This window comes from Epinephelus lanceolatus, chromosome 1 (genome assembly GCF_041903045.1).
Source record: "Epinephelus lanceolatus isolate andai-2023 chromosome 1, ASM4190304v1, whole genome shotgun sequence".
In the NCBI taxonomy this organism is placed as follows: domain Eukaryota; kingdom Metazoa; phylum Chordata; class Actinopteri; order Perciformes; family Serranidae; genus Epinephelus; species Epinephelus lanceolatus.
Window position 1 is genome coordinate 52,563,370 of NC_135734.1, and position 27,502 is coordinate 52,590,871.

At 44.8% G+C, this 27,502-nt stretch overlaps 1 protein-coding gene across 2 annotated transcripts in view; it reads left to right on the top strand.

Annotated features, from left to right (window-relative positions):
• The window catches only part of grm7 (glutamate metabotropic receptor 7), a 427,000-nt gene that overhangs the window by 322,294 nt on the left and 77,204 nt on the right, over positions 1-27,502 (top strand). For both annotated transcript variants that reach the window (XM_033626794.2, XM_033626793.2), the window contains exon 7: positions 7,203-7,342. In XM_033626794.2, coding sequence (XP_033482685.1) covers positions 7,203-7,342 — 140 coding nt within the window. The remainder of the gene's footprint in view (positions 1-7,202; positions 7,343-27,502) is intronic.

Genomic DNA, 27,502 nt, shown 5'->3' on the forward strand with positions numbered 1-27,502 from the left:
TCAACTGAAAGGAGACGTTCAAAAGAAGAAAACGTGGAGGCGGGACACAGCTGGGACAAGACAGAGGAACACACAGAGTCATTTCATAACTCAGACAGCTCATGTTCAACAGGTCAGATAGTAATATTCAGGTGGACGATGATGATGATGATGATGATGAGGAGGAGAGCTCCGCCCCTTCATGCAGCCGTGGTGGAGGGAGGGAGTGATGTCAGTCCGACAGGTACCTGCAGAGGAGGAAATGTGTCTTTTCATTTTGTAACGTATCGTGAATTTACGCAATGAATAGAAGAATAAAAGCATCGGGGTTGCTCAGCTTATCAGATGATGATTAAAAAATGTTTGGTGTGTTAAGGAGACAAAATAGCGGCATGCGATTTAAAGAAAATATAATACTCACGTGTTGTGTTTGGACCTTAATGTCACTGCGATAAATATACAAACGCATTAACACAGGCAGCCCGGATATTTATATATATATATATATAAATACACACGTCACACGTTATGATCCCGAGTAAAGTTCCAGGTCATTAATATGTGAGATGTGTAACATGTTTAACACTCAGTGAAACTGTTGAGCACATTTTCACAGCGAGTGATTTGCAGTTTCACCTGTATTATTATTATTCATGCCATTATTTGCATAGTTTTATAGTTTTAATGCACAAGACGGAGCCGCTGAAATCTGCCCCTGCAGGGAGATTCTTTTATCAGCTAATTAGCAAAGCTGCACTGTGCTAATTTCAAATCAAAGTGGCAGCTGAACTGCTCACTCACCGTTTATTACAGGCTTAATAATTCCACAGTAAAAGAAGAAGAATCAGCTCAGAGCTGTTTTCTGCAGAGCTGCCGTCACCTCCTCCGTGTTCCTGCTCCACTTCCTACAGAAACAGATCATATTTCTGAGATCTCTGCCACATAACAATCAATTAAGACATTGATCACTGTAAAGAAAGAAAGCAGGAACACATAAAAGTCTCTATTTTCCACCAGAGACAGAAGAGTTCTTTGTTTCTCCCAGAATCTGTATTGAAACAAACATGAGCCAAATATCGACTGAGAAACAAAATACATTTTATATCAAGAGGTGGGTCTGTGTTGCCTGTGGTAGCTATTAACCCCAGTATTGATCCGAGCCAGTTGTCTGGTCATGGCAGGAATTAATAATTGAGCTACTCAACAGCAGACTCTTTAAAAACTCGGCTCTTCTTTCAGACTGTGAATCTATTTTTTCTGTGTGATCTCAGCCGTCAGTCCGTCTGTGCCTCTGTGTGTTTGACACAGTAACTAAGACAACTGATTAAAAGCAGTCACGTTTTTCATTAAACTGAACCAGATTGTGCTGCAAACACAGAGATATGAGATAAGATGTGGAGGGAGATGTTAAGCTTGATCGTGAGACTCTGATTATTGATAACAGTTATTAAAACATTTCATTTCCACGATGCTTTTTACCCATAAATTCTAAAGTTATAGAAGATATTTTATTTTTCCTTTTTCTTCCCTCGTTGCTCCTTGAAATATTCCTGACACATCTGTGATATAAAAAAAAGAAAAAAGCAACATCACTTGATTTTTTTGAATCTTTACTGGAGCGACTGACACCAGAGGAGAGCCGATAAAAGCCTTAAAAGCTTTATGAAACATGTCACATATCAGCTTCATGCTTCCTGTACCGGTGCGTATCCATTACTGCTCTCCACTTTGGATAAACGGACAAACACTTCGCTTCAACTGTGTCTTCACTCTGCACTCGTACATACAAACCATCATCTTCATCTTCAGCTGGAGCTGTGTCATCTGAAAGAATGTGCAGAAATATGTTGGACTCGGATGGATCTGGTTCCAGATTCACGCAGACCTGCGATCTCAGATAAGTGCTCCTCTTCTGGGAGGATAATTGCCGGATGAGTGAGATCAGGTTTGAGGATTTGAGGATGTTCTTTACATCAGAGGACTGGATGAAGTTACTGTTTGCTGCTCTGCTGCTTCATCTCTTCATAACTGTGAATAATCCCCTCAAAGCAGTGAGCAGGAACAAATGATCAGAGTGAGAGCAGGTTGTAAAATTACAACATGCTCATGCAGCCGCATGGACATTTATAAGATCATGTGCGATGCCTTTGTTCCTGTCCTCTCTTTGTGTTTACAAGTCAGTGTCAGCGTTGTTTTATCGTCTCAGAGGAGAAAACTGTCTTTGATTGAAGGAACTGATGCTTGAAAACAGACATGACCCAAAATGCACTTCAGGAATGAATTAAAAACTCATGACTCACACAAGAAAACATTAGCAAACAGTTGAAAATAAAACAAACCTAAAAACACCCACCTTTACATAAAGAGCACACCTGAGTCATGCACAAGAATCCAAATGAGGGCTGCAGTGGTACACTGGGAAGCTTTACGGGTCAGACACACCAGCTTCAGAGAACTAGCGGCGATGAAGGTCCCCTGCTGCGTTGCCTCATGTCGCCGTGTCTCGGCCAAAAAGTTGCACATGGACACACCGCAAAGTCTACGGCCGACGGCCAACCAGCACATATGTTCTGCTCCTGTGTGAGAGGAAATAACTCTCCACAGCAGCAGACGGCGGTCGTCTGTATTCATCATTCAAAAAGCGAAACAGGAAGAGCGTCTTGATGCTAGTTAGCCAGTTAGCACAGTAACAACACAATCGGAGCATATTTACCGTGCTCCAGTGAACAAACCCAAACCGTCAGGAAGCGTTTCTGCTGAACAGCTCAATGGATAAAGAAAAATATTCTGAGCTTAGGACCTGTGTTCACATAGCGCTGGCATCTTTTTCAATTGTTCTCAAAAGAGGAGCGAGCATATGTGACGCCATGGAGCTGCCTGGAGGAAAAGCGTTGAGTCAAATTCTAGAGCGCTCCACCTTTTACGTGCAGCTGCTCCCAGCACTTTAAGTTGAAAATCTCTGAACTTTTCAGGAAGGCACTGGTGACATGCTGTGCATTAAGTTGGTGCATCGATAAAAACTAAGTGAAAACAGATTAGTGAGACATTGCGGTGGCTGGACTGAGACATCCATCCATTTCCATCCACCTATCCGTGGCTAGTTGCAGGATCAGAAGATCAGAGAAGTGTTCAGGGGACCCTCCTCAGCAACATCTTCCAGCTCCTCTTGAGGAACCTCAAGTGTTTGCAGATGAGATAGATCCCTCCAGCATGTTCTGCCCTGGGGTCTCTTAGTAGTTGGACAGGAGGTGCCCAGGTGCCATCCTGATCAGATGAACCACCTCACCTGGCTCCTCCCAACATGAAGGAGCAGCAGCTCTATTCTGAGCTCACTTTTTTACGTCTGAGCTCCTCACTGTGTCTCTAAAGATCCTGACGCACCAGGCCCACTGTCAGCTGTTGGTCAGTGTCAGGCCATCGGTGAGCGCCTGTCGCCTTCAATTTAGCAGTGTGTCTCTGCACCGTTGGCACCTATCGGCATGTGGAATTGGTGTTGGCGATGGTGGAGCCCATCAATAAGAGAAATCACTCTGATTGTCAGTTCAGCTCAGCCCACGAGAAGAGAAACAGAAGTGAGGAAAGTAAACAAATGACTGAAGTCACAAGGGCAGTAGATCCAACTTATGTGAGGTTTGATTATGTTTTTTATCCACTGAGCTCTTTAGCGGCAGTGCCTCTTAATTGTGTTGGGTTTTGTGTTTTTAATAAATATTATTAGTTATTTCAACAGCAGGTTGTGTTTAATGTGCTAACTGGCTAACTAGAATTTTGAGTCCGTCCTGTCAGTCTTCCTGTTTCACTTAATAATGAAAACACACCAGTGTAGGAAATTAACTTTTCCTTCCACTAGTCACTCAGACTTTTTACCGGCCTCCATTCTGTTATCACACTTCTGTGTGTACTTAAATTTAGTCCTACGTTTGTCTGTACAAAGAAAAAACAAAAACAACTAATACACATTGCTCTCATAAAAGGCATCAGTTTAATATTTCATTTAATGCTTATTCATTTTTAATTCTCTCCCTCACACACACACACACACACACACACTTCAAATGCAGAAAAACAAAATGCAGACACCCAAGCAAAATAAATAAATAAATAAATGTATTATTATTACTTCAACTTAAAAGAAATCCCCTTTTCCCTTTTTACTTTTGGTTCATGAACTGGTAAGTTGTCTCCTCTTCAGTGGGCTCTGTGACATCGGCCGCTCTCTTTACACCAGTAACATGTCACCATATTGTCTTTAAAGGTAGGGTCTGGAGGATTTTCCAGTTGCTGTTTGTAAACACACATTCAAATTTGGCCCCTCCTATCAGGCTCAACTCTCCCGGGTGTACGGAGCCCGGAGGTACGGAAGAAGGCTTCACAGAAGAGGTTCAGGCAAGGCTCGCGCTGGTGCACGCTCGGACACGCTCTGGCACGGCACCTGTGCTCTCTCATTGGCTGGGGAAATCTCCGCCCAGAAGCGGTCCGAGCTCACAAAAACATCAAAATACAGTTAAAGGGCAGGAGCTCTGCAAACAGAGTCACCACCACACATGAGTAGAAGCCCACAGGTGATGATTAAGCAGGATTTCATTTGTATATGTCTATATTTTGTTTTGTTTGAAAATCCTCCAGATCCTACCTTTAAAAGACTCCGTCAAACAAACACACCCATGCTAACGTTAACTGTTAACGCTACTCAGTTCTGTGAATCTTCTCCTTGATCTTACTTTACGACGGTTGGTTGGTTGGTTGGTTGGTTGGTTGGTTTGCAGTACGCCAGTTAACACAAACAAGAGGACGAAGAAAAAAAACTTCACTCCGATTGGTTGAGAAGACGCAGTGAGGACACACTTCACAACTTAATTAGAGCGTCCTGTGATTGAATCGACTTTTTCATGGAACAGTTCAATTGTTCGTGAAAGTTTTTACCTGACACGGTGGTGGGTAGGTTCATGAAATCCACCCGCCATTGGCCAAATTCACCCAGATTTGGCGTGTGACAGGTGTTAATTTGCAACTCTGATACAGACCACTGCCGCCTGTTGCTGTGGAGTTATTTCCTCTCTACTACGGAGGAAACTCATTTCAGATACTTTTACCTGTAGTCTCTTTCTCTCAGTCTCTAAACAAAGCTCATGACCACAGCTGAGGGTCGGAGCGTAGATGGATCTAGAGCTAGAGCTTTGCTTTCAGGCTCAGCTCCGTCTTCACCACAATGGAACGGCACAATGCGGCATCACTGCTGACCCCGCACCGATCAGCCTGTCCATCTCACGCTCCATTTCATCCTCATGAAGACCCGGAGATACTTGAACTCTTGCTTGGGGCAGTAACTCTTCCCAACCCAGAGAGATCAGTCCTCTGTTTTCCAGCCGAGAACCACAACGTCAGACGTGTTGACCCTCAGCCCGACAGCTTCACACTCAGCTGCAAACCGCCCCGGTGCATGCTGGAGGTCACGGTGCTGGGAGCAGACTGGAGTTAACTCCGTGCTCCCAGAGAGGGTTCATTCTTGGATTATTGAAGGTTGCCTCCACTAATGCAGAGACCTCAGCACATTAGCATGACACAGTCCTCCCAGCAAACACGCAGGCACAGAGCCATAAACGTGCTGCACTAATGCACGCATGCTCTCACACACTGTATTCTGGCAGATGAACAATGCGTCGTGCACACAAGTAAGATGCAGTTCTTCACATGTATCATTACACAGGAGAAGATAGAAGCTGTGTGTGAAGTGAAATAGTAAACATAAAGCTGCAAACACAAACATGAAAATGTTTGAAAAGTAAGAGGCAGAATATTCCAAAGTTAGTTAGTGTTATTGTGTCGCTGCCGACGGTTCAAACGTCACAGTTACTGAGAGAAAAGCATATTAATAAAGAAGCCGCAGAGTTTCCTGCCAAAACAGTTCTTTGTGACCTGAGGAAATTTCTCTTTGTATTTCATTTTGAACAGAGGAAGCCCAACACTATCTGTCCCCTCTCCTCCGCCTGTCAGCCCTTTTCTACTCTCTCTTTTCACCACATTTCTATTTTCCTCTCTATCTGCCTCCCTCCCTTTCACTCTAAATTAAATACAAACTTGAAAGAGACTCCTGGCCCACACCAAAGCCCGACGAGCCAGAGTAAATAAACAGCGTGTCTTTGAGGGGCCCTCGCAGCGTCGCGGAGTAGAAAGAACCGAGGAAAACAAAAGACAAGGAGACGGAGAGGACGGGAAGGTCAGAGAGACGACCTGACGTCCTGAGAGACGAGTCTCAGAGAAAGTGCCAAAATCAGTTTACTGTCAGGTCTGCGCCACGCTGCAGGCTCACAGTCACACTAACAAGCTTCAGATATTAGACGGCTCGTTCATTTATTCATTCAGTCAGTGTTTTTACCCGCTTCATTCATCGAGTCATGAAGTCCCAGTCATTTCTCCATGGACTCTGTTACGTGACTCAGAGCTGGAGCTTGTCAGGTTGGATGAACGTGACTCTCTCTTGGTGGAGACGTCGGAACAAAACAACAACTGTGTTAGAAAATATCTGATGAAACGTCAGAGCGACAAGAAGCCAGTGGACATTAAACTGTTGTAAACTGTTGTATGTTTCTGCAAACCACAGATAAGTTTGTACCTTATTATGTGGCGGATACGTTGAAACCACAGACTGTGTATGAAGACGGACGATGTGTCTCCACTGTACAAAAATAAAGTCAACATATCCCAGATACAGACGCTGCCATGTTACACTGGTGACATCATTAAGACCCAAAGTCTGCACAGTAGTGATTTCTGCTGGATCAAGTTCCCGCCCATACACCCTGTCCACTACTTATAAGCAGCGCCATTGATCACAAGCACACGATTAACACACACACAGCACTGATACTCCACCGCTAACACTTTGGTCATGTCTCGTCTCGTCAGTGAAAATGACACATAGATTATGTCTTAGTTTTTATCATCGAGATCTAGTTTTAGCTCGTCCTCTTGTTTTCGTCATGGAGAAAATGTTTTCTTCATGAGATTTTCGTCATAGTTTTTGTCGACAACTTTAACACTCAGTGTGTGTCTTGCGGCTGGACGGAGAGTTGTTAAGTGTCTTTATTAATGGAAACAATCATTCATTCATAATTTATTTTCTGGAAAATCAGTTAAAATTTGAACTAAATCTGGACGTAAACTTGACTGATGATTGATGTGTTGATTGACTCGTTGACTCAGTGGCTATTTGTCCCCTACAGGAAGTGCTGGTACTTCAGTGACATTCAACCGGAATGGCGACGCCCCCGGACGCTACGACCTCTTCCAGTACCAGTGGAACAACATCACAGGTCCAGGCTACCGCGTGATTGGACAATGGACGGAGACCCTGCAGCTCAACGTGAGTTCATATTTGATTATTTTAATGTGTACATGAACTAAAAAACCCGAGGGTAACTTCCTGTCTTCATACGATCAGATGAGCAGGTGAATCTGCTGTTTGTCTCTGATTGTTCAACCTATTATCAGCTGTGGCGAAGACTTTGTGGCGAGGATGAGGAGGACAGCGGTGTATTAACACAACAAAGTACACAGAGAGAACTCTTAATATTGTGAAGCCAGTTTTTCTCCATCTGTGTGATGGTGTTGGAGACAGGCAGCGACATGAACCGATGACATCACCTTCAATATCAATAAACTGTGAGTAAACAAGTGAACAGCGCTCTGTGAAGCGGCGGGGGCGTGGCTACAGGGCTTGGCAGGGTCGAGCATGTCGTCATCTGTGTGAACTGAGTCAATTTTGGTGGTTGAAGGTCACGGTAACAGTGACCTTCCATCCCTCTCATTCTTGTGAATATATCTTAAGTCAAAGTCAAACGTCCACTTTGTGTCAAGGATGAAGGGATAAGTATGTGGTGGTCAGAAGTGAAACGTCATGGTCATTGTGACCTCGACGGTCACAGTCTCGTAAACGCTCTAGCTCAAGAACAGCTTCAGGGAATTTTTTTGACTTTGGCACAAACGTCAACTTGGACTCAACAATGAACTGATAAGATTTTGGTGGTCAAAGGTCAGTGTGACCTCACAAAATATGTTTCTGTCCATAACTGAAGAATTCATTTCTTGTTGATCAGACTGACTGATAGTTAGCAGGATGGAAAACACCCACAGCTGCACCACAGACTAAATACTCTTATGGATATGCATGCAGGTCCATCTATCAGTACATTTGTTAGTAACATCAGATCTTGTGGTAACTGCAGTTTTACGGGCCGCACACACGCCACGTTTTTTTCGCCATCAATTCATTGTTTTCAGTGTCACCATGCAGCAGGCGCTCCAACGCCAGAGCTGTCCGTTGCAGGGATCACATGTCTGACCGGTCTGGGGACGTCCACATCCTCCCTGTAATGTGTTGTCATGTGAGCCAGGCTCGGACACACTGGAGGATTATCAGGCCAGCTCACACCAGATCTGACCATCCTCACAACTAATTAGAGGCTTGTTCAGGACAGGTAGTCGGAGGAGATTATCTGTTAGTGTGAGAGGGTTACAAATTTATTAGGCTGTTGGATCAGGATGGGCACAACGGAGCCAAATGGACCACACCACAGGAATGTGTTGAACACAGACAGCGCTCCTGTTCAGCTCGTCGGTGTGTTGTCAGAACTGGACGCCAGCATGCCGCCACGCTACTTAAATAAAAACTGCTCACACGTGCATCTGTCACTCTGTCCATAGACTTTACACCAGGATGACATCACACACATTAAAATGGTGGATGGGTCCAACAACCATGGACTTTCACCCAGGAGGCCAGTGTTCACTTCCTGTAAGATTGTAAAGCCAAACTCTTCTTCTTCTTCTTTTTCACTAAACCCAGCCACGAGTGTGTCGACATCCCAGAACGTCAACAACCAACACACCCAGGAAACCTTGGACGTCATATTTGGACGTGGAAAGTCCATGAGCAAACGTGACGAAAAACTTGAACGCAGCACAAGCACAACTCTCCATGAGCATTTGTTTCCTCAGCAGCAGTTTGTAGAGTTTGAGCCTCGGGGTGAATTAGATCAGATCAGATCAGATCAGATCAGATGATGGATGAGAGGAGCAGCTGCTGCAGAGACGAGTGAAAGCAAACATTCAGACCCAGAGTAACAAACGGTTAAGTCTCACTGTGTCTGTCGTTCTGCTGCTCCGTCTGTGTCCACAGTGCGCTCTGCCCCCTGTCAGTGTGGTGTGATGAACTGATTAATCACAGGTGTGTGTCTGCACCAGGTGCTCTGCTGTTCACATGGCAGAATAGAGAAGATAGTGGTTTTGAGGGTAAGAGGCCACACACATGCTGCGTCTCTAACTGCCTGGAAAACACAAGGTCCGGCGCTGGGCGCTACTCTGTGCCAACTTTCAAGGGCGTTGGGACAGGTTGTGTCTGAGGTTGCTAAGCGACCATAAGCAGCACCATATCAGAGACTAATTACCTGAGGTCAGAGCTGATTGTCTTCTAGGAGCTGTCTGTAATTGTGTATTAGGCCAAAATATTGTCTGTGGGGCAGATGTGACGCTCTGACAGCTCTGCACTAACACGATCAGCTTCTCCTCCATATTTATCACACACTGATATTTACTGAAGAAGGAAAGATATCTGTCAGCTGTGATTGGTTGGTGCTCGTCACATGACATGCAGTGTGTGCTGCTGCCTTCCAAAAGTTGGACTCAGTTTATTTCAGGGTGCAGCTGTCGGCGCTCTGCAGTTTGAGCGCGCCTGCTGCTACGCTGAAAATAATGAATTTGAGGGCACAAACATGCGGCATGTTCACGGCCCCTAATGCAGTGAGAGCAGTGATGTCACTGCATCTCTCATTTTATTCATTCATTTTCCATAACTGCTTATCCCGTTAGGGGTCACAGGGGGTGGAGCCTATCCCAGCTGACACTGGGCGAGAGGCGGAGTAACCCTGGACAGGTTGCCAGACTATCACAGGGCACTGCAGCAAATATGAAAAACTAATGACATTAGGTCTGAAGGTCTGAACTTAAAAGAGGAAACAGAACAAAACTTTGAGCTTGTGAAATAATCGGTGAAGTCATGCTGCGTGTAAACGTGCACAGTGTCTCTGTAGCTCTGCTCTGATCTCTGCTACGTTCACGTTAAACATGATGTCATTCACATTATCTCATCTCAACCTATGTGGGCGCTTTATACTTTTTTCTTTTCAGACCAGGTTTTTGTTATTCTGACCAGACCTCATTTTAAGACCTACCCGCCCCAGGGAGCACAGATGGGTGTGAGACAACGTGGCTGCTGGCCGTGAAGATGATAACTGCATCTGTCTGAAACCAGACGCTGTGCCGTGCGTTGCTGTGTGGCGGCCGCACAGTGAGGTAGCACCTCAGTCTCGTCAGCAGAGCTATTTGTTAAGTGCACGAACAGAAAATCAAATGAAACTGAACAAATGAACGTTTGGATTCTTCCTGAGCTCCGATAAAACGTGGTGAGAACTTCTCAGTAAAGAAACAGAGTGAAGTCTGAGTTGTTTTTTCCTCACCTGTGGAGTGACGTCTGTGGTTTTAAGCCTCTGTGTACTCACAGCTGATAGTCTTTCATTATTCTGCTCAGAGGCTGTTGCTCTGTTTCCACAGATACTGTTCGCTGCAAAGCAAAGTGATGTTGAATTATTAACCAGACTTATCCGTCAGTAACAGACGCTGCGTTCCGGAAAGTTGGGCTGAGTCGCCGCGCCGCTCTGGAGAATAACGCCTCTGTGTCGCATCATTCATGCCTCAGCGTGAACACACTGGAGGATCTAACAGGTTTCTGCTGTGTGTCTGATCCAGTAAGAGTTTACACTGTGTTGAATCACAGCAGATCAATCTGTGAGAGGAATGTGGTCATATTATGGGATGTATGTTAAAACTGTGCACAACATGACAATCCTCCACATTAGACCTCTGAGTCTGGTAGCTGCCCCCTCCTCACACCAATCGCACAGTGGTTTCAAACCAGTACAGCACTGGTGTCGGTAGGTAGATGTACGTGAGCCCCAACGCCACGCTGTTACACATGAAACCATCCAGCATATTTAATATTAGCTCCACCAGCTACAATATTTAAATTCTACTTACATATTAATTCATCACTAATGATAAGCTAATAGTTTAATACAGTCTCAGACTCACGTGGGGCCGATTTTCTCTGCATTACGAGCACTTTACTTTTGATACTTTAAGTATAAAACATTAATAACACTTTTACTTCAGATTAAACTCCAGAGATTTTCCACATCGGCATCTGTTTCAAAAACCCGGTCTCACTTCGCAGTCGTTGATTGCCAGCACTTGGTCAGAGACATCCGGTGTCAGACGCCGACGAAAGCAGCCATCCTTTCATGTCGGCATGACACGTGGCTGGTTGCCATCATTGTTTATTGGTGACTGACAGCGTCAGGGAAAGGTGGCGGGACAACAAAGAAAGTTGAGGGCATGAGAGGAAAATGTTTTGAATTTTTGTCGACTAAAACTATGAAGGATAAAATTGACCAGATTGTGACAAAAACTAATGAATATTTTCATCTTAAGACTAAATCTAAAGTCGCTGTCAACACTGACACTGTGTCACTGCAACAAGAGGGTAAATAATAACAAAAACAAAGTAAACAACAACATAGAAACATCTGTATCAGAGTGCCCTGTCCACCAAACTGTTACTTTAAACATATCAGCACAGAATTTCCAAATCGGTGCATCGGTAATAACGACACCTGTTTATTTCAAACCTCTCCATGAAGCTCTCAGCTCATTGAATGACATCAGATCAGAAGACATTTGTTCCCACAGTTTGTCCTTCAGCCGCAGCGTCTCTCTCCAGGCTCAGTGATGCCTCACAGCGGTCCTGATGTTACCTGAGAGGACGCACTGCTTTACAGGAACAGTCAGGGAACACAGGTGTGTGTGTAACGCCACAGATGACATCACAGACTGTCAGTATACACTGTACTCATGCGTATACACACGACTACACCACAGTAGTAGAGAAACATGTTGTCACAGAGGAAGTATCATACGTGCTCCATGTGTCGCTCCTGCTGTCCTCGTGTCCTCAGCAGGTGTGAAGCAGCCATGTTTCCTTCCACTCTGGCTGTGATTTGAGCCGCAGCATTCTTCTGCTTCTGCATTCAAGGCCATGTCTCTGCTTCTTCACAACACTAAATAATTCACCTCGATAGCCCCCGGTAAGCCAGATGTGGCAGAGCTGTTGCTATTAGGCCTCCCATTATTGCTCCTTCCCTCCATCCTCACAACTCCTCTGTGTGTATTCTGCGCTGCTCTCCACATTACAGAGGGGAGCTATTACCGAAACTATATGTTCAAGCGTGACAGTCAGACCTAATATGATTTAGTCGAGGTACATGTACAGTGACTTTCTGAGGCGCAGAAGACTAATCAGCATATTTAGAGGATTAGTAACCTTTGTTTGAACCTGCTGCTGTTAGCAGAGTCGCAGAAGAAGAAAAGCCCGCGCCCCGAGGGGACGTCTGCCATGTTATGTATGGATCAATTATCCTAATGTGCCACGCTGACATACGTGCTCTGCCCCTCATGTCCTCTTAAATCATGTGTCAGTGATGTATGTAAATGAGGAGAGGGGAAATATTCAGGTGCTTCTGTGAGGTGAGAACATGTCCGCACGTTCACCTGTGATAAGGTTTATTTGTTTCAGATGGAGAAACACATCATCTTGTTCCTCCCTGTGTCATGTCCTCCTCCTGCTCCTGCTCCTGCTCCTCCTCCTGCTCCTCAGCCACTCTGTCCTTAGCTCCCTGCTGGCACTGGGCTTTGCTGTGGCTTAATGGGTCAATCAGACTATGTTTCGGTCTGATGGGTCTCTGTCAGGCTTTATGTGGCCGTACTCTGCACCAGGACAACTCTGTCACTCTGCCGCCACAGTCCATCAGAACCACTGCTGTACCTCCGCTGCTGAAAACTCCTGCTGACCAATCACATGTATGAATACACACATACACACACACACACACACACACAGAGTTAGATTGTCTCATTCATAACTTGGGAGTCCAACTCATCCTCACTGTGACCTCGTCACATGTCCACGTTTGGTCATGGACTTTCCACGTCCACACATGACGTCCAAGGTACCCTGGGTATGTTGGTTGTTGACGTTCTGGGACGCCGTGTCAACTTCAGCCTGATCTCTGAGGATGCTCCGCTGCACAGCGTTGACATGATGCTGACAGACGGGCCTCTTGTGGACGTTGGTGTGTTAATTGGTGGGAGATGACTCACTCTCCTCTGTGGTCCTCCCTGTTGTCCCCCTGGGTTTGGACGTGGACGTGTCCTCTTCCATCTGATCCTGCTGCTACTGGACGGAGTTAAAGAGGAGAAGCTGGCGGCGTTCCTCTGTACTGAGAGGGTCTTTGTTTCCTGGTGCAACAGTCTGTGTGTTTCCTCTTGGACGCTGATAGAGGAGAGTCTCCTTCCTGTGGTGACGGACAGCCCAAACTGTGTGTCCGTCTCCTTCTGGACTGCTGCAGGGTGATCTCACTGACGTGGTGCTGAGAGGAGTTGATCCTGTGAGCAGCTCTGATCTCTCTCATCAACACTGACGGCCATGTGGCAGTTTGTATGGTGGCGTGTTGGCTGGTGCTTCATGCATGCATCAGGCTCAACCTGCAGGTGTTCTTCTCCTCCTCCTCCTCCTCCTCCTCCTCCTCCAGGTCTGCAGAAAGTGTTTCCTGTTTCTTCTTCTGCTGTACAGACATCAGCCATGAGAGTTCGTCCTGTCGTCATGTTCCTGTCCTCACAGTCGAGATGAGAGAAGTTTCAGGTTGGTAGAGAGCCCTCGAGGAAAACTTCTTCCAACTGTGTAGAAAGACACAAATTCTTTTGAGGTCGGCGCTACACGACCAGAAAAACAGAGGAAAAGGATGTATTTACTCGAGGAAGAAAACCTACAACTACCAGAATGCACTGCACCACACAAGCCCTTAACTTGTACTTTAAAGTAATATTTTGGCAGGGGAAGTGTTAAACGCTCTCGAAGGAGTCGAGGAGAGAGGAGAGAGGAGAGAGGAGAGAGGAGAGAGCAGGCTCTCAGTGGAGAAGGAAGCGAGGATACACGAGTGCAGCCTTCACTTAAGTCTTTTACTGACTGACACACTTCCTGATTGGATATCAGTTATTGATTGGAGAGCGCAGAGCTGCAGCTGATTGGACCGATCTGATGCGTCCATACTCAGTCAGTTATTGTAAATAAAAACACAGGTTAGATTTGTTTGTGACCTGAAATGTCTCCATCTTTATTTCAGCTGTTTGTTTCTGTGAAGCCAAGTTAACAACAAGTGTTGGAGATGTAAAGTAGAAATATTAAAGCTATTCATGTCAGTAAAAGTCCAGTGAAACAAATAAATGATGTCCAATCAGAAGTGGCGGTGAAAGGAGGGACATGTTGGATCACCTGGTCGCAGCCGCACCACAATGTCATGTGACTCACTGAGGGATTCACACGGGAGGATTAAACAGTTCACATCCATGATACAGGATTACCAGCCTCATTTAGGAAATGGATGTTTCTGATGATGACATCGCCATGACACGACACAAACGACCCCTGCGGAGCTGCGTTCAACATCCACAGACCTGCACAGTCCGACAGCGTGACGTATAATATGAGGAGTCTGTCAGTCACAGTCAGAGAGCTCCTCAGGTCTTTAAACTCTTCACAGAGCGGACGATGTTATTTTTCTTTCATTAAAGAGAAGGACGCCGCAGGACACAGACAATAGTTTTGCCTCATTCATCTCCTCCCTGCTCCTCTCCTCTCTCCTGACATCTGCTGCTAATCCTCTCCAGGCTGGAGACCCTGTTTCATCCCATTCCAGCCTCAATTGAGATTAATTCAATTTATCACTTGTAATTTCTTTTCCCCCTCAGTAAATGCCTTGTGTATTAGCCTGGCAGTTGGTCTCCTCAGAGGGCCAATGTGATTATGCATGCTACGTGATACTTTGTGCATTCGGGGTTTGTACGTGTGTCGTCTGGAGCGCGAGGAGGCGGGGAGTCTTCCACACGGCTCCTGTTGATGCTGTGTCTCCCTGGATGAGTCACACCCACTGAGCGGTCTCGCTTTGGTTGTTTGGTCCGCACCAGGGTTTGACTGACAGCTTTCACACCAGCCCAAACGAACCGTACTAACAGATGGACCAAACATGTTGGGAGTGAACGCAGCCTGAGGTTGTGTATCAGCTGTATATTGACATTACTGTCAGTGAGGCGTCAGCTGACACTACAGTGAGCGTAAAGACAATGATGGAGGGATGACAGGTCCTCTCTACTTTATGAACCAACACTCTCTGCTAGACATGACGCAGTCTGATGATCTGAGAGCCTCCATGATGTCACTGCACACGGCCGCCATGAAAACACACGCTCCACACACTCCTCAGAAACACATGATCTGACAGGATGATTACAGCGTCTATCAAAGAGGAGCGCCGGAGTTCAGCGGGGAGAGACACGAAAAACACCAACGTACACATCAGTCTACACACACACACACACACACACACACACACACACAACCCTGGACATGCAAACACACACGCATACACAGGAGTTATCAAATGACAGCGCCAAAGAAGCGTTTCCTGTTCTGACTGAGGAAGGGACGCATCTTACTGAGACATTAATTGTTCACGTTTCATCTTCTCACAGAGCAGAACACACGATATTCCTCAAATCACACAAAACCTCATTTACGTGAAATTACAATCTGCCTTTTTTTTTTTTTCATGATATCTGAGTGACATTGGTGCAGAAAAACGACCTCTGTGCTCCGTCTGCAGCTTCTGTTTTCAGAGGGAAACGAGTCTCCAGTGGGATGAATGTGACAGTTAAAGGTGATTGTGACCCGGCAGCAGCAGAGGCGGCGGCGGCGGCGGCGGCGGCGGAGGCGGCAGCGTTATCTGTAAGGCCTCAGAAATCTCTCGGCTCAACTCAGAAATCTGTGGCTGCTGGTCTTTCATGTGTGAGAGCCAGAGAGAGAGAGAGATGGAGAGATTCTGATGGATGCTAAGCCTCATTAGGAGTAATGAAATTTGACCTTGATCTGTGTGAGAGCGATCCCTCACAGCCCTCCCAGCTGTGATGTCAGTCAGATGGAGAGATGTGAGCGAGCACTCTGAGCATCACTCTGAGCAGGTCCAGAATCAGCCGGCAGGTTTAATAAAGTCTTTCCACTGATTAGCTGAGAAAATCTGTCATGACGTCCCTGTGACTCCACACTGAGCTGTTCTCTAACATCATCTCCAGAGAGGATCGATCTGAAACACCGACTTTATGTTTCAGTGTGTTCCAGGAAAACTGAGCTTTTACAAAACAATGATGTGCATCCAAAAATATTTCCCCCATTGACCTCCGCTATAATCAGTCCTGTACTCACAGTCCCAGCACTTTGGTGCACAGCAGGGTTTTGACGATAACTATATCATCAATGCTGTGACCACGCTACGCCACCAGGACTGACTCTATTCATCATCACTCTCTTTCTTTTTCATTTAGACTGATGTAATAAACTAACAGAAAAATGTGCTACTTTGGCTCTGATGCAGCTTCCTGTCTCTGCCTGCAGTCTTCACTCTGTAGCCTCTCTCCAAGTCCCGCCCACAGCCCCATCTGATTGGTTACATGTCAGGCGTGATAGCATGTCATCACTGACGGCTGCTGTGGTGCTGCGGTGAGCAAACGCACTCAAGACTGCGTGTCAAATGTAAAATCTGTAAGAGAGATCAATATATTTTACGCTGCAGTTCCAGAAACACCTGCTGATTCTGTTGCTAACGTTCTGTTGTATCATAGTTACTTGATGTAACTTTAGTTTTATGAGAACAAGGATTGCAGGAAGAGGAAGAGGGAGTGAGGCGGCACCTGGACGGCGCAGTGATGATACACTTTCATACGCTGGATGTAAGTAACACATGTACCTGCTGATGCTCATTCAGCCCACGTTAGACTGTTTATATGAGTCAGACGTCCATTACTGGGATCGGGCATTAGCGGCTAACTGCCAAACAGAAGTGATATGTTGCTTTTTAGCCGGGAAGAGAGAGTCCATACAGTCACAGCCCCAGTTTAATGTGACTTTATCAGACAGGGAACACCTCCCACACTGTCTGGTGCCTAAAAAGTTGCCGGAAACAGTTTAAATAAAACCCAGTTTTGTTGTTTGTTGGTTCTGAACAGTGACCTGCGGCTCCTTGGTGTCACAGCAGCCACCATCCCCTCCCCCTCCTGAGAACAAAGTCAGCTCACATTTCTTTAGAAATGTTTATATGATGTATAAAACAAATGTCTCGTACTCGTGGTTTACAGAAACGAGCAGTGTTGATATTTGCTTCTGGCGATGGAGCAGTGATCAGAGTCACAGTGAGACACAACAGAGCTTTAGACGTCAAATCCTACGTTACTGAACGCAGGCTGAGAGCAGGAAGTGAGCATTAGTGCCACTGCGAGCAGCAAAGAGTCTGTTGATGTCACGTTAGCATCAGTGAAACCTCCTGCTACTAACAAACCTGCTCAGGAAACAACTCTTTAGGCGCCATCTCCCAGAGAGCGTTCTGCAGGTTGCAAAATGCAAGACGCACCACACTGTCTTCTTTTTTTTAATTGAATGCCACCAGTAAAATAGATCTTGCCTTTTAATTGTTGCCAGGCAACCAGCCCATCACCTCGTCACCCTAACCTTCCTGTGTGATCAGTCTACAGTTTGTGTATCCTGCAGTAATCAGTGTGTAGTTGCTGCCATGTTGAGGCAGAGGGTGCTGTCTGTAGCTCTGGTTGAGGGTGAGAGGCTGTCAGCAGATAAACAGAGATCTGTGTGGGTACATGAGACCCTAAAAAAAAAAAAGACTGCAGAAACACGAGGTGCATAGCAACGCAAAAACAGTGAGCAAAAAGTTTCATCCTCATGGACTGTGTCCTTCCTCATACCACGTCAGCTGACAGCACATGTGTGAGTTTTTTCGCTTTACTCATCTGAGATCAGTAAACACTGGCCCTCAACATGACCTCCTTGCTCTCATCCTAACTGCTCCTGACACTGATGCATCGATGTGATGAGTACCAGCCAATCACAGCACGTGGTTGGATCCATAATAATGAATCGTAGGGATGGGTGCAGTCTAATAGCTGCAGTGTGAGTATCTCACTTTGATGCAACTTTATAAACACAAGTAGTAAGAAGTGGAACTGTAACTGAGCAGTTTTCACTCACTGGTGTAGCTCAGGTGTCTCAGTGTGGACAGACGGAGACTCTGTGAGGACGCAGGTGGACGTCACATGGACAGATGCTGCAGTGTGTGTTAGCCTTGTTTAGCTCTCCTGTGTGTGTTTAGGTCTGAGGGAACCATCTCCGGCCCTGACACCATTTGTCTCCACGTTGACATCCACCGTGTGAAGATGAAGTCTGATAAACAGTCGTGTTGTGCTCGCTGGGTTTTCGGCCCGTTGGTTAACAGTGTGCCTGTAAATACAGAGTCCCTCTCTGCTCTCATACCAACTATATGAACAACAGGGGAAGCATTTGTTTCAAAGATAAATTGAGCGAGAATTGTTTACTGGTGTTGGTGTCTGTTTTCAGTGATGTATACTGTCTCACTTCTCTCTGATGGAATGTTGCTCGCTCGTACAGGAGTTTGTCTTGCCCTGTTGTGTCTTGGGAATCCAGCTGAAAGGAATATAATTATTCAAATGTTCCTGTTTTTTGTTTTTTTTTTTCTTTGAAGCAGGGTTAGAAGCGTGTTTTATTCAAATTTATTCAACACCTGAATGAAAGAACAAAGGCGGTCGATTTCTCACCTGTGTTGGAAAAACACTGCACATCCTCCAATTAATGTACACTCTGTTTTCATTGTTTCCTTTTAAATAACCACAAGTCACAGCAGGTCATCCAAGACTGCAACATTTAACACTTCAAATAATGTAGAAATAAGTGAAGTAAAGCTGGTGTGCGGCCCCGGGGATTATCATACGGGCTGACGTCCACCGCTTTAATCCGTCCTGTTCAGGAAGAAGATCGTCTCTTATGTTTTAAACTCTGCATGTGTCCAACCTATGAAACAACTGCATCATTTCTCACATCTCTCCTGCCGATGCTGGAGAAACATTAAAATGAGTCGACTCTTCTTTGCAGCAGTGAGCTGCGTCATGTGAGGAAGATTATTTCTGAATTCTGTCCCGGTTCAGGTTTAATTATTGGTATTGGTAATAACAGTAAAGGTAGGATTAGTTTGAATATACTTCCTTCCTTGTTTTTTATTTCCTCTCCTCTCCTCTCCTCTCCTCTCCTCTCCTCCATCCTTTCACCTGTCAGACATGTCATGTACAGACACACAGGCACAAACACAACCCAACAACACTTCATTTACCAGCCTGTGTTCACTTTTGTTTTCAGTGTTCTTGCAATTAAAAAAAAAAAGTAACCTTGGGAAAAAGAGAAGTGCGTGTAGGCGTATAAACAAAAGTTAAGGATTATTTACAGAAGGTAGGAGTGTACGAAAAGTCTCCAAAATGTTCCCAAAATACTACTGTCTTAAAAAAAACAAAGCTCTTCTAAATTAGCAATTAAGTGATTTTAATTAAGAACTCAACCAAAGCCTCCGTGAAGAGGAGAGTGAAGATCACCATGACTCTGATGCACCACAACACGAACAACAAACACAGTGCCTGAGCTGCCACACTGACCAGCGTGTTCTCATTTTGAACTCATCAAATACTGCGGCTTGGTCAGTGACTCTGGTGTCACAGAGACAGACGGCAGACGCCACCTGCAGCAGCGGTGTGATGCGCTGCTGGACGGTGTCAGTTGGAAACGCTGCCGGTAACAATGAAATATAAGGAGCTGTAAAGTCCCTACAGGGCGGGCAGGAGTGGAGGTGGATGGGTCCAACAAACCCCGGACTTACACCCAAGATCCTGCTGTTCACTTCCTGTATGGATGTAGATCCAAAGCATGATGTTTTTTTCCAAACCTAACCACGTGCTTTTGTTGCACAAGGAAACAAATGTTAAAACGAGGTGTTGTACTGATGTAAGTTTATTTTGAGAGACAGTCTGCACCTAACGAGCAGAAACTGGACATTTCCTGTGAAAACCAAAGTTTATTATAAAAAGACACACTGCATGTAACAGGCGTGAACTGACACGCCGCACTGGAACGTTAACGACAGACACAGGAGGATACCTGGCGTGTCATATGTACATGTGAACGACACCGACTGAGTGGCGATATGTGAGGAACTGGGATGAGAATGTGTTGATAACTCCACATGTCAGCGTCATGAGTCAGCCATTCTTCGTCCACTGCGTCACAGAACTTTCACAGCCAGTGACAGAAGTAAAGAGAAACAAGGCGTCCAACAGAAATTCAAAAGCTGCGTCAGTCGCAGCCAGTTGGAACAATCCAGTATGAAAAAAGACAAACTGATGCTCGCTTGTGTCACATTCATTTCGGACACGCTGTCAGATAGGGGTGTGCGATATGGACAAAAAATAATATCTCAATATTTTGGGGGATTTTGACGATAACAATAATTAGACAATATTCTTTTAAATATGTGTTTGTAACAGCCTGAGTTGTAGCTCATTAATTGTTTCTCATGGATGATATTAATGGACACAATGTTCTTAACATTTGTTGCTGCTTTTTTACCTGCTCGCTCTGTTTGACTCTGGTGACGGCCTTTTGTAGCCTCAATTCCGGGTCCATTTGCAACTGTTCAGACAAGTGTTTGTCCCGCAGACTCACCACAAGCCTGTCCCTCACCATCTCGTCATGTAGAGCCCCGTAACTGCAGAGAATCGCAGGAATGTGATCTTTGAGAGAGCAAAGTTTAATCAGCGGCATCAAGAAACGGGCGAGATGGCCGACAGATTCGCCTTAATGAAACTGTCGGCCATCTCGCCCGTTTCTTGATGCCGCTGATTAAACTTTGCTCTCTCAAAGATCACATTCCTGCGATTCTCTTCTGCTTGCGTCTCCAATCCAGAAGCAATGCGTAATCTGTCGAAGCGTTTAATCCATTTAGGCCAGTCTTCAGCCTTGAAGGTGAACTTTTCCAGCAGGGAGACTTGAAACTGTGCCATGTTGCCGCTTCGTTTAGCTAACTGTGGCTAGGCTAGGTAGCTCCATAGACGGTCTTCCGGTACTGCGAACTTTCCCGACCTACAACTAGACACTTTTGCGTGTCGCTATATGCAGACTAAGTCACTAGTACTGTCGCTCGCGTCTGACTTTACTTCTGACACCATGTTCAGTTATTTAATGGTATAACCGCAAACCACTCATGAACCACGCAGGCTTCAGGTACTTGAGCAACCCGTTAATTGTTCCCCTGCAACACAATACAGCATGAGTTCCCACCTGACAGGCTGGGACCTATCACTACAGTTGACCCACGTCTTCCAAAGCTGCTGGAGCATCCGTGGGCGGTGTTGCCATGTTGTCTCGCTAATGTTTGTTTAGCAGCAGGCTGACCTGCTGGGAAGGTGCCAGTGAGAGATCATGTGACCACCTAGGCGTACTGCGGCGTGCTGCTGCACGCAAGTTACGTAACTCTTGTTCAGTGAACGTGTGGGGTTTCAGCCTGGTTTCAACGTGTTTTCAGTTGTTTTTGTGAAGTCATTTGCATACTCGATAACGTAAATTTGCACATCATTAAAACAACAATGACAATATTATCGTTAACGATATATATCGCTCACCCCTAGGTTCAGAGCAAATAAAACAAAACAAACAATATCATTCCTTGAAGTAATCTATTTTTAAAGACAGTAACTGTATCCAGAACATCACTAATTCAAACTGTAACAATAAACACTTGGTTATATTTTGTATTTTAGATACACAGCACTATTTCTTGTATCCCGTTACTCCCCAAACCTTTAACATATCTCAGAGGAGAATATGCTGAGAGGATGAACGTGTGAACCATATCACATAACAATCTGTCCAATGGCTGTTGAGATATTTTATTATAACCACTGATATCAACCTCACGGTGGCGCTTGATCATTAAAGTTAGTGCGACTCAACGTCTGAGAGCCATTGATATCTGTGAGCAGTGTCATATGAATCCATCCAACAGTTGTTGAGATGTTTGAGAGGAAATCAGAGGAGCTGATTAAAATTCACTGCAGCGTGTGGACAAAAGGAGGAGAAGCAGGAAAGAGGAGAGCAATGAGAAGTCACATGCTGTATTTTGTTTTAAAGCAGTTTCCTGCAGTTGTGTTGAAGCAGCAGCAGGATGGAAACACAGAGCAGGAAGTCAGGAGGAGAGGCTGCAGGGCGGTGGGGAGGTGGGGGGAGGGGCGTGGTGATGAAGACGAGATGGATCCTGCATCATATCTGTGGCTAACTGATCGTCTGTCTTTATCCCACCTCACTAAATTTTTATTGAATGAAATGTTTTACAGTGTTGAACTAATGGGGGGGTGAGAGATGTGACTGAGTCGTGTTATTGAGTTAGCAGTTAGCTCGTCAGCTACAACAGTTCACCAACGAGCCCTGTGACGACCTCATTACATCACCGACCTGCCTGAGTCAAATATTACATGAACATGTGCAGATTGATTTCACTGTGTCACCTTCATGTGTCAGACATTTTGCATCTAAAGGATCAACTTCTTTTATCACTGCTGAAGTCACGTCTGTGTCATCTTCACATTAAAACAAATAACGTGCTGTGATAGAAGCAGATTGGACAAAAAGTGCACACTAATGATCTTTACACACCAAGAATGAAACAAACAAAGAAAGGAACCAAAATCTGGAATATTCATTAACAACCTGAGTTTAAACCTTTCTCAACAAGGTCAACACAAATTTTCCTGTTTTGTGCGTCTCACCAAAAATCTAAGGTTTGCAGTCACACAATCATCAATTAACCTCTGATTTTTTTTTTTTTTTTTTTTGGGGGGGGGGGGGGGGGCATTTTCAGCCTTTAATGTATAGGACAGACAAGTGTGAAAGGGGGAGAGAGAGAGGGAGTGACATGCAGCAAAGGGCCACAGGCTGGAGTCGAACCCGAGTCGCTGTGGCAACAGCCTTGTACATGGGGCACCTGCTCTATCCACTAAGCCACTGACACCCCTAACCTCTGATTTTTAAAAAAAATATTTTGGAGATACATTTTGGTGATTTTTTGATTTGATTTTTTTTGGTGAAGTTGCTTCCAAATTTTGGCAACAAATTTTGGAAATACATTTTGGCTTTTTTTTTTTTTTTCCTTTTTTTTTTTCAAATTATTTTATAAAGAAAATGTGCCTTTCAAATTTTGGTGAGTTTACAAATGTTGGCATTCATTTTTTGGAATTTTTTTTTTTTTTTTTAAAAAGGTGATTCTCAAAGAAAAGTTCAAACCCACACTTTGTTTTTCTTTCTTTTGTTTATTTTTAATTTCCAGAAACACTTTTTTAGAGGAACGCTTTTCTCAGGAAAAAAAAAACATGACCAGATCTGATCTTAAATTAGTGATATTTCATCCAAATACATTCATTTTCCTTTGAAATTCGGCCAAAACTAAACCATTGCAAGACAAGAGTGAAAAATGGAGGCTCTCTTTAACTCCAGGAGTTCATCTTCAACTTTTAATTTTCAAACATCAAAGTTTTAAAAATCTAATAACTCGTTTATGGGGGAGAGAGGGACATCAGAGTCTCTCAGGGAGGATCAAGGAAAAATATTTGTAGCTTCAGGGAAGGTCAGAATAAAAACACCTACTGCCCTCCTCTGATAAATAAAGAACAGTCCCTGAGCTTAACCAATTAAATGCCTCACCCTGACCCTGACCCACACCTGACTGTATCCTGAGCCCTGAAACCAAGGCTGACCCTCACACCATGTATCATACACACACACACACACACACACACACACACACATACACACAGTCTCTTTAACACATACACACCAAATGTTTTCATAGCTAATCAGAATGTGACGTCTTAAACTTCCTCCTTACTGTGTATTTGTCATGTGACTGTATTAAAATGTATTGGTGAAGCGTGCAATGATGCTGTCGCCATGGTGATGCTGTCGGAGCAGCGAGACTCATCTGATTAGTCTGTTTTTCTTTCTGCTTCTCATTCGGTTCCCGTCACTCAGGCCTGCTGCTAATCTGCTAACTGTGTACATTCCGGTGTTCACGGCCCGGCGGGGAGCCGAGGATTTATTTCCTTTTCCATTCAATTAATCAATTTAATCAGGATCCACAGTCACCGCGTTAATGACTGAGGCACACATTAACGAGGAGGAAGCTCCGCTCTGTGTGTGTGTGTGTGTGTGTGTGTGTGGTTGACTCAGCTGAGAGATGCTTGAGTTTTGACGGGTTTTATTATGAACAGAGGCAGTTAGTCACAGGCGACAGCAGCCATTACGCACAGTGGATGACTGTACGGCGCCCTATAAGGCCGAGCAGGAAGAAGTCACATCATAACTTTCACACAGTCTCTTCTGCTCTGTGTCTGAGGGCGTGAGCTCAAGTGCTGAAAAGAGTTTCATCAGGACGGATGCAAAGAGAAGTGAAGTGTAGGAAATCTCCAGTGTGTGTGGCGGCGTGGGCGGGACCTGAGAATACAGATGCAGACACACAGGTGAAGAGTAGTTATGAAACAAATTATTAAAGGAGAGAAAGATCAGCTCGCTCTCGTCCCAGCTTGTCAGATACCGCCATTTTGTCAGAGGCCTTTCACATTTTCATGACATGCTAGTTATCCTCCTGCGTCTGATGTTGACGGTCCGGACGCCGTGTCAATTTACGCTTGTTACAAATACACTTCCATTTTCACAGGAAGTGTTCAGTTTCTGCTCGTGTTAACATTTTAAGCTGTGACTAAGAGAGCATGAAAACACACGTGATCTGTGTGTGACGTCTTCTGCCCTGATGAACCACTCGGAGCTGGTAGGTGGCGCTGACAGCCAGATTAATTCACCTCATGGAAAACTCTTTGTAGCTCTGTGATAAACAGCAAAGCACAGTGGTGATGAGTCTCCTCGTGTGACGACCTGCTCGCGCTCTGTCTCATGGAAAATCCTCCGTAACTCTCAAAATGACTCTGTTTAAATGTTTTAAGAAACAAATTGTAAAAACAATGAAGTGATGCAGTGGATTTTAAATTTATGCAAATGAAAGCAACTATAGAAAAACATTATATCTCCCTGTTCAACATTTTACAACATTTAATGGAGCGACAGTAAAACATATCTGGACAAACACCTCGTGACCTCGTGTGGACAACATCATGCTAGTGTGAGCTAACAGCACACTGACAGTGTTTACTGCTCGCAAGAATAATTATAACCAATATTTAAATGAATGAAAACATGGTGAACTTAATGACAAGAAATGAAGTCACAAACAGATAAAGACAGCTCGACCTCTGTCTGCCTTCTGAGTAAGTAACTTTATATTTGTCCACAGACGTCGACAGGTCAGTTAGCTCGTGTAAAATCGTCCATAGCTCTGAAAATGATTCACAGTCCTCTGCTGTTTCCTGCTTCAGGCAGATACTGAGCTCCTTCAAACTGAATACCATCTCAACGTAAAGCCTCTCAGCAGAGACATATGTGAGACACAAAGTGAACAGACAGAGGTCACCTGACGACTCTGTTATCACTTTTAACTGGATTTAACCTCGCCCTCATTAACGCTGTCACACACACAATACAGTAAAGTCAAAGTAACAGTAAACAACAAACACAACTGTCCTCCCCAAACCTACCAGCTCACCCTACACAAACTAAAGTCAGAAACAAAAAGACATTTACTAAACCCTGCTCCCTGGGAACAGCACAAACAGGACAAAATGGCAGCCCAGCCCTGCAGCTTTAAAGTTAATTACAAACCTCTAAAAGTAGATTACTCTCACAAAGCCACTGAGGCTGAGCGCCCAACAAAACCTCACCGCTTTCACTCAGAAACAGTCGAGTTTTGGAGGCTGACGACACAACCCTGCTGCCGTCAGACAGTCTGATGGAAACAGGTATTTCAGACCGCAGACGGTGATGGACGAGCCAATCAGCAGCTGATACTCCTCAGGCCAAACCTGCGACTACGGCCAATCAGAGACAGACACCTGTAGTTTAAAGGACAAATCAGAAGACACACTCTCAGCTGAAACACAGAGATAATTAGAGACATATCAACATATTCAGCCAGAGGTGAAGCATATGGAGCTTTATTGATGCCACAGAAAAACTGATCAGTATCAGGTAATCTTATAATAATAATGATAATAAACTCTACTCATACAAGAAGTGCAGCACAAAGCACTTATCAGTAAGGACATTATAAGCTCTGAGTGCTTCACATGAACACAGACAGAATGGACAAATTTGAAACTCAAATATCAATGTTTACTGACGTCGGTGGCCAGCTGGGTTACGCCTCCAGGACAGAAATAATTCTGATGAATATCCACTTTAAATAAATATTTTAATCAGCATCCAGTTTCAAATCAGTTCAAAAGATCAGGTTGTCACATGACGGCTGGCATTTCCTGTAAATAAAGTTTCTGTCAGAGTTCCTGAGAGGTTTGAGCTTCACTGTGCAGTTTGTTTTCTCATCCATCCTCCACCTCGCCACGTCCTCACTGTGACCTCGTCACATGTCCACGTTTGGTCATGGACTTTCCACGTCCACGTATGACGTCCAAGGTACCCTGGGTGTGTTGGTTGTTGACGTTCTGGGACGCCGTGTCAACTTCAGCCTGTTACATGCATTGTCTGTTTTCAAAATACACTTCTGTTTTCACAGGAAATGTATAGTTTGTACACAGTCTCTTTCAAAGTAAAAGCACTACGTCAGTAAAACACCGCCAACAAGGTATTTTTTTTCCCTTCAACAACAAACACACGAGGTTACATTTAGGGCATTTACTCTGACTCTCGTCCTCTTAACATACGATGTTGTATCGCCATGTTTCCCCCTGATGTGTCGACGTGACAGGACGGCAGAAGTCACTGCTCAAGCGCCTTCAGAGTGAGACCTGGTTGTAAATCTCAGTTTAACCCCTGAACATACCTGCAGGATTTATGACATCACTTCCAGTTTGGAGCCAGTCTCGGTGAAAAACATGAAGCCTGCAGGTCACAAACACTCAGAGACATTTTGTGTCACAATCTTTACATATTCAGATATTTTGTGTTTTGACACGAGGTGCAGATATTCAGTTGTTTTTCAGACTTCCTAAAAGGTGACTGAACTTCTCCATATCTTGAAAAACAGATCAGACACAAATGATTATATACAGCAGAGTTTCTTTATGTGTGGTGAAAGGTGTCTACAGGGGATCTTTAGACTCATCTGCCAGGGCGGAGGGCGTACATCAGATAAGACAAAGGCTGCAGCACAGCATGTGTGGAGGAAAGGAAGGACGAGAGGCAGGAGAAAAGGAAACCAATGAGCCGCAGAAGTCAGACGCTGTATTTTTAAAAGCAGTTTCCTGCAGTAACGTAATGAACCAACAGCAGCAGGATGGAAAAACA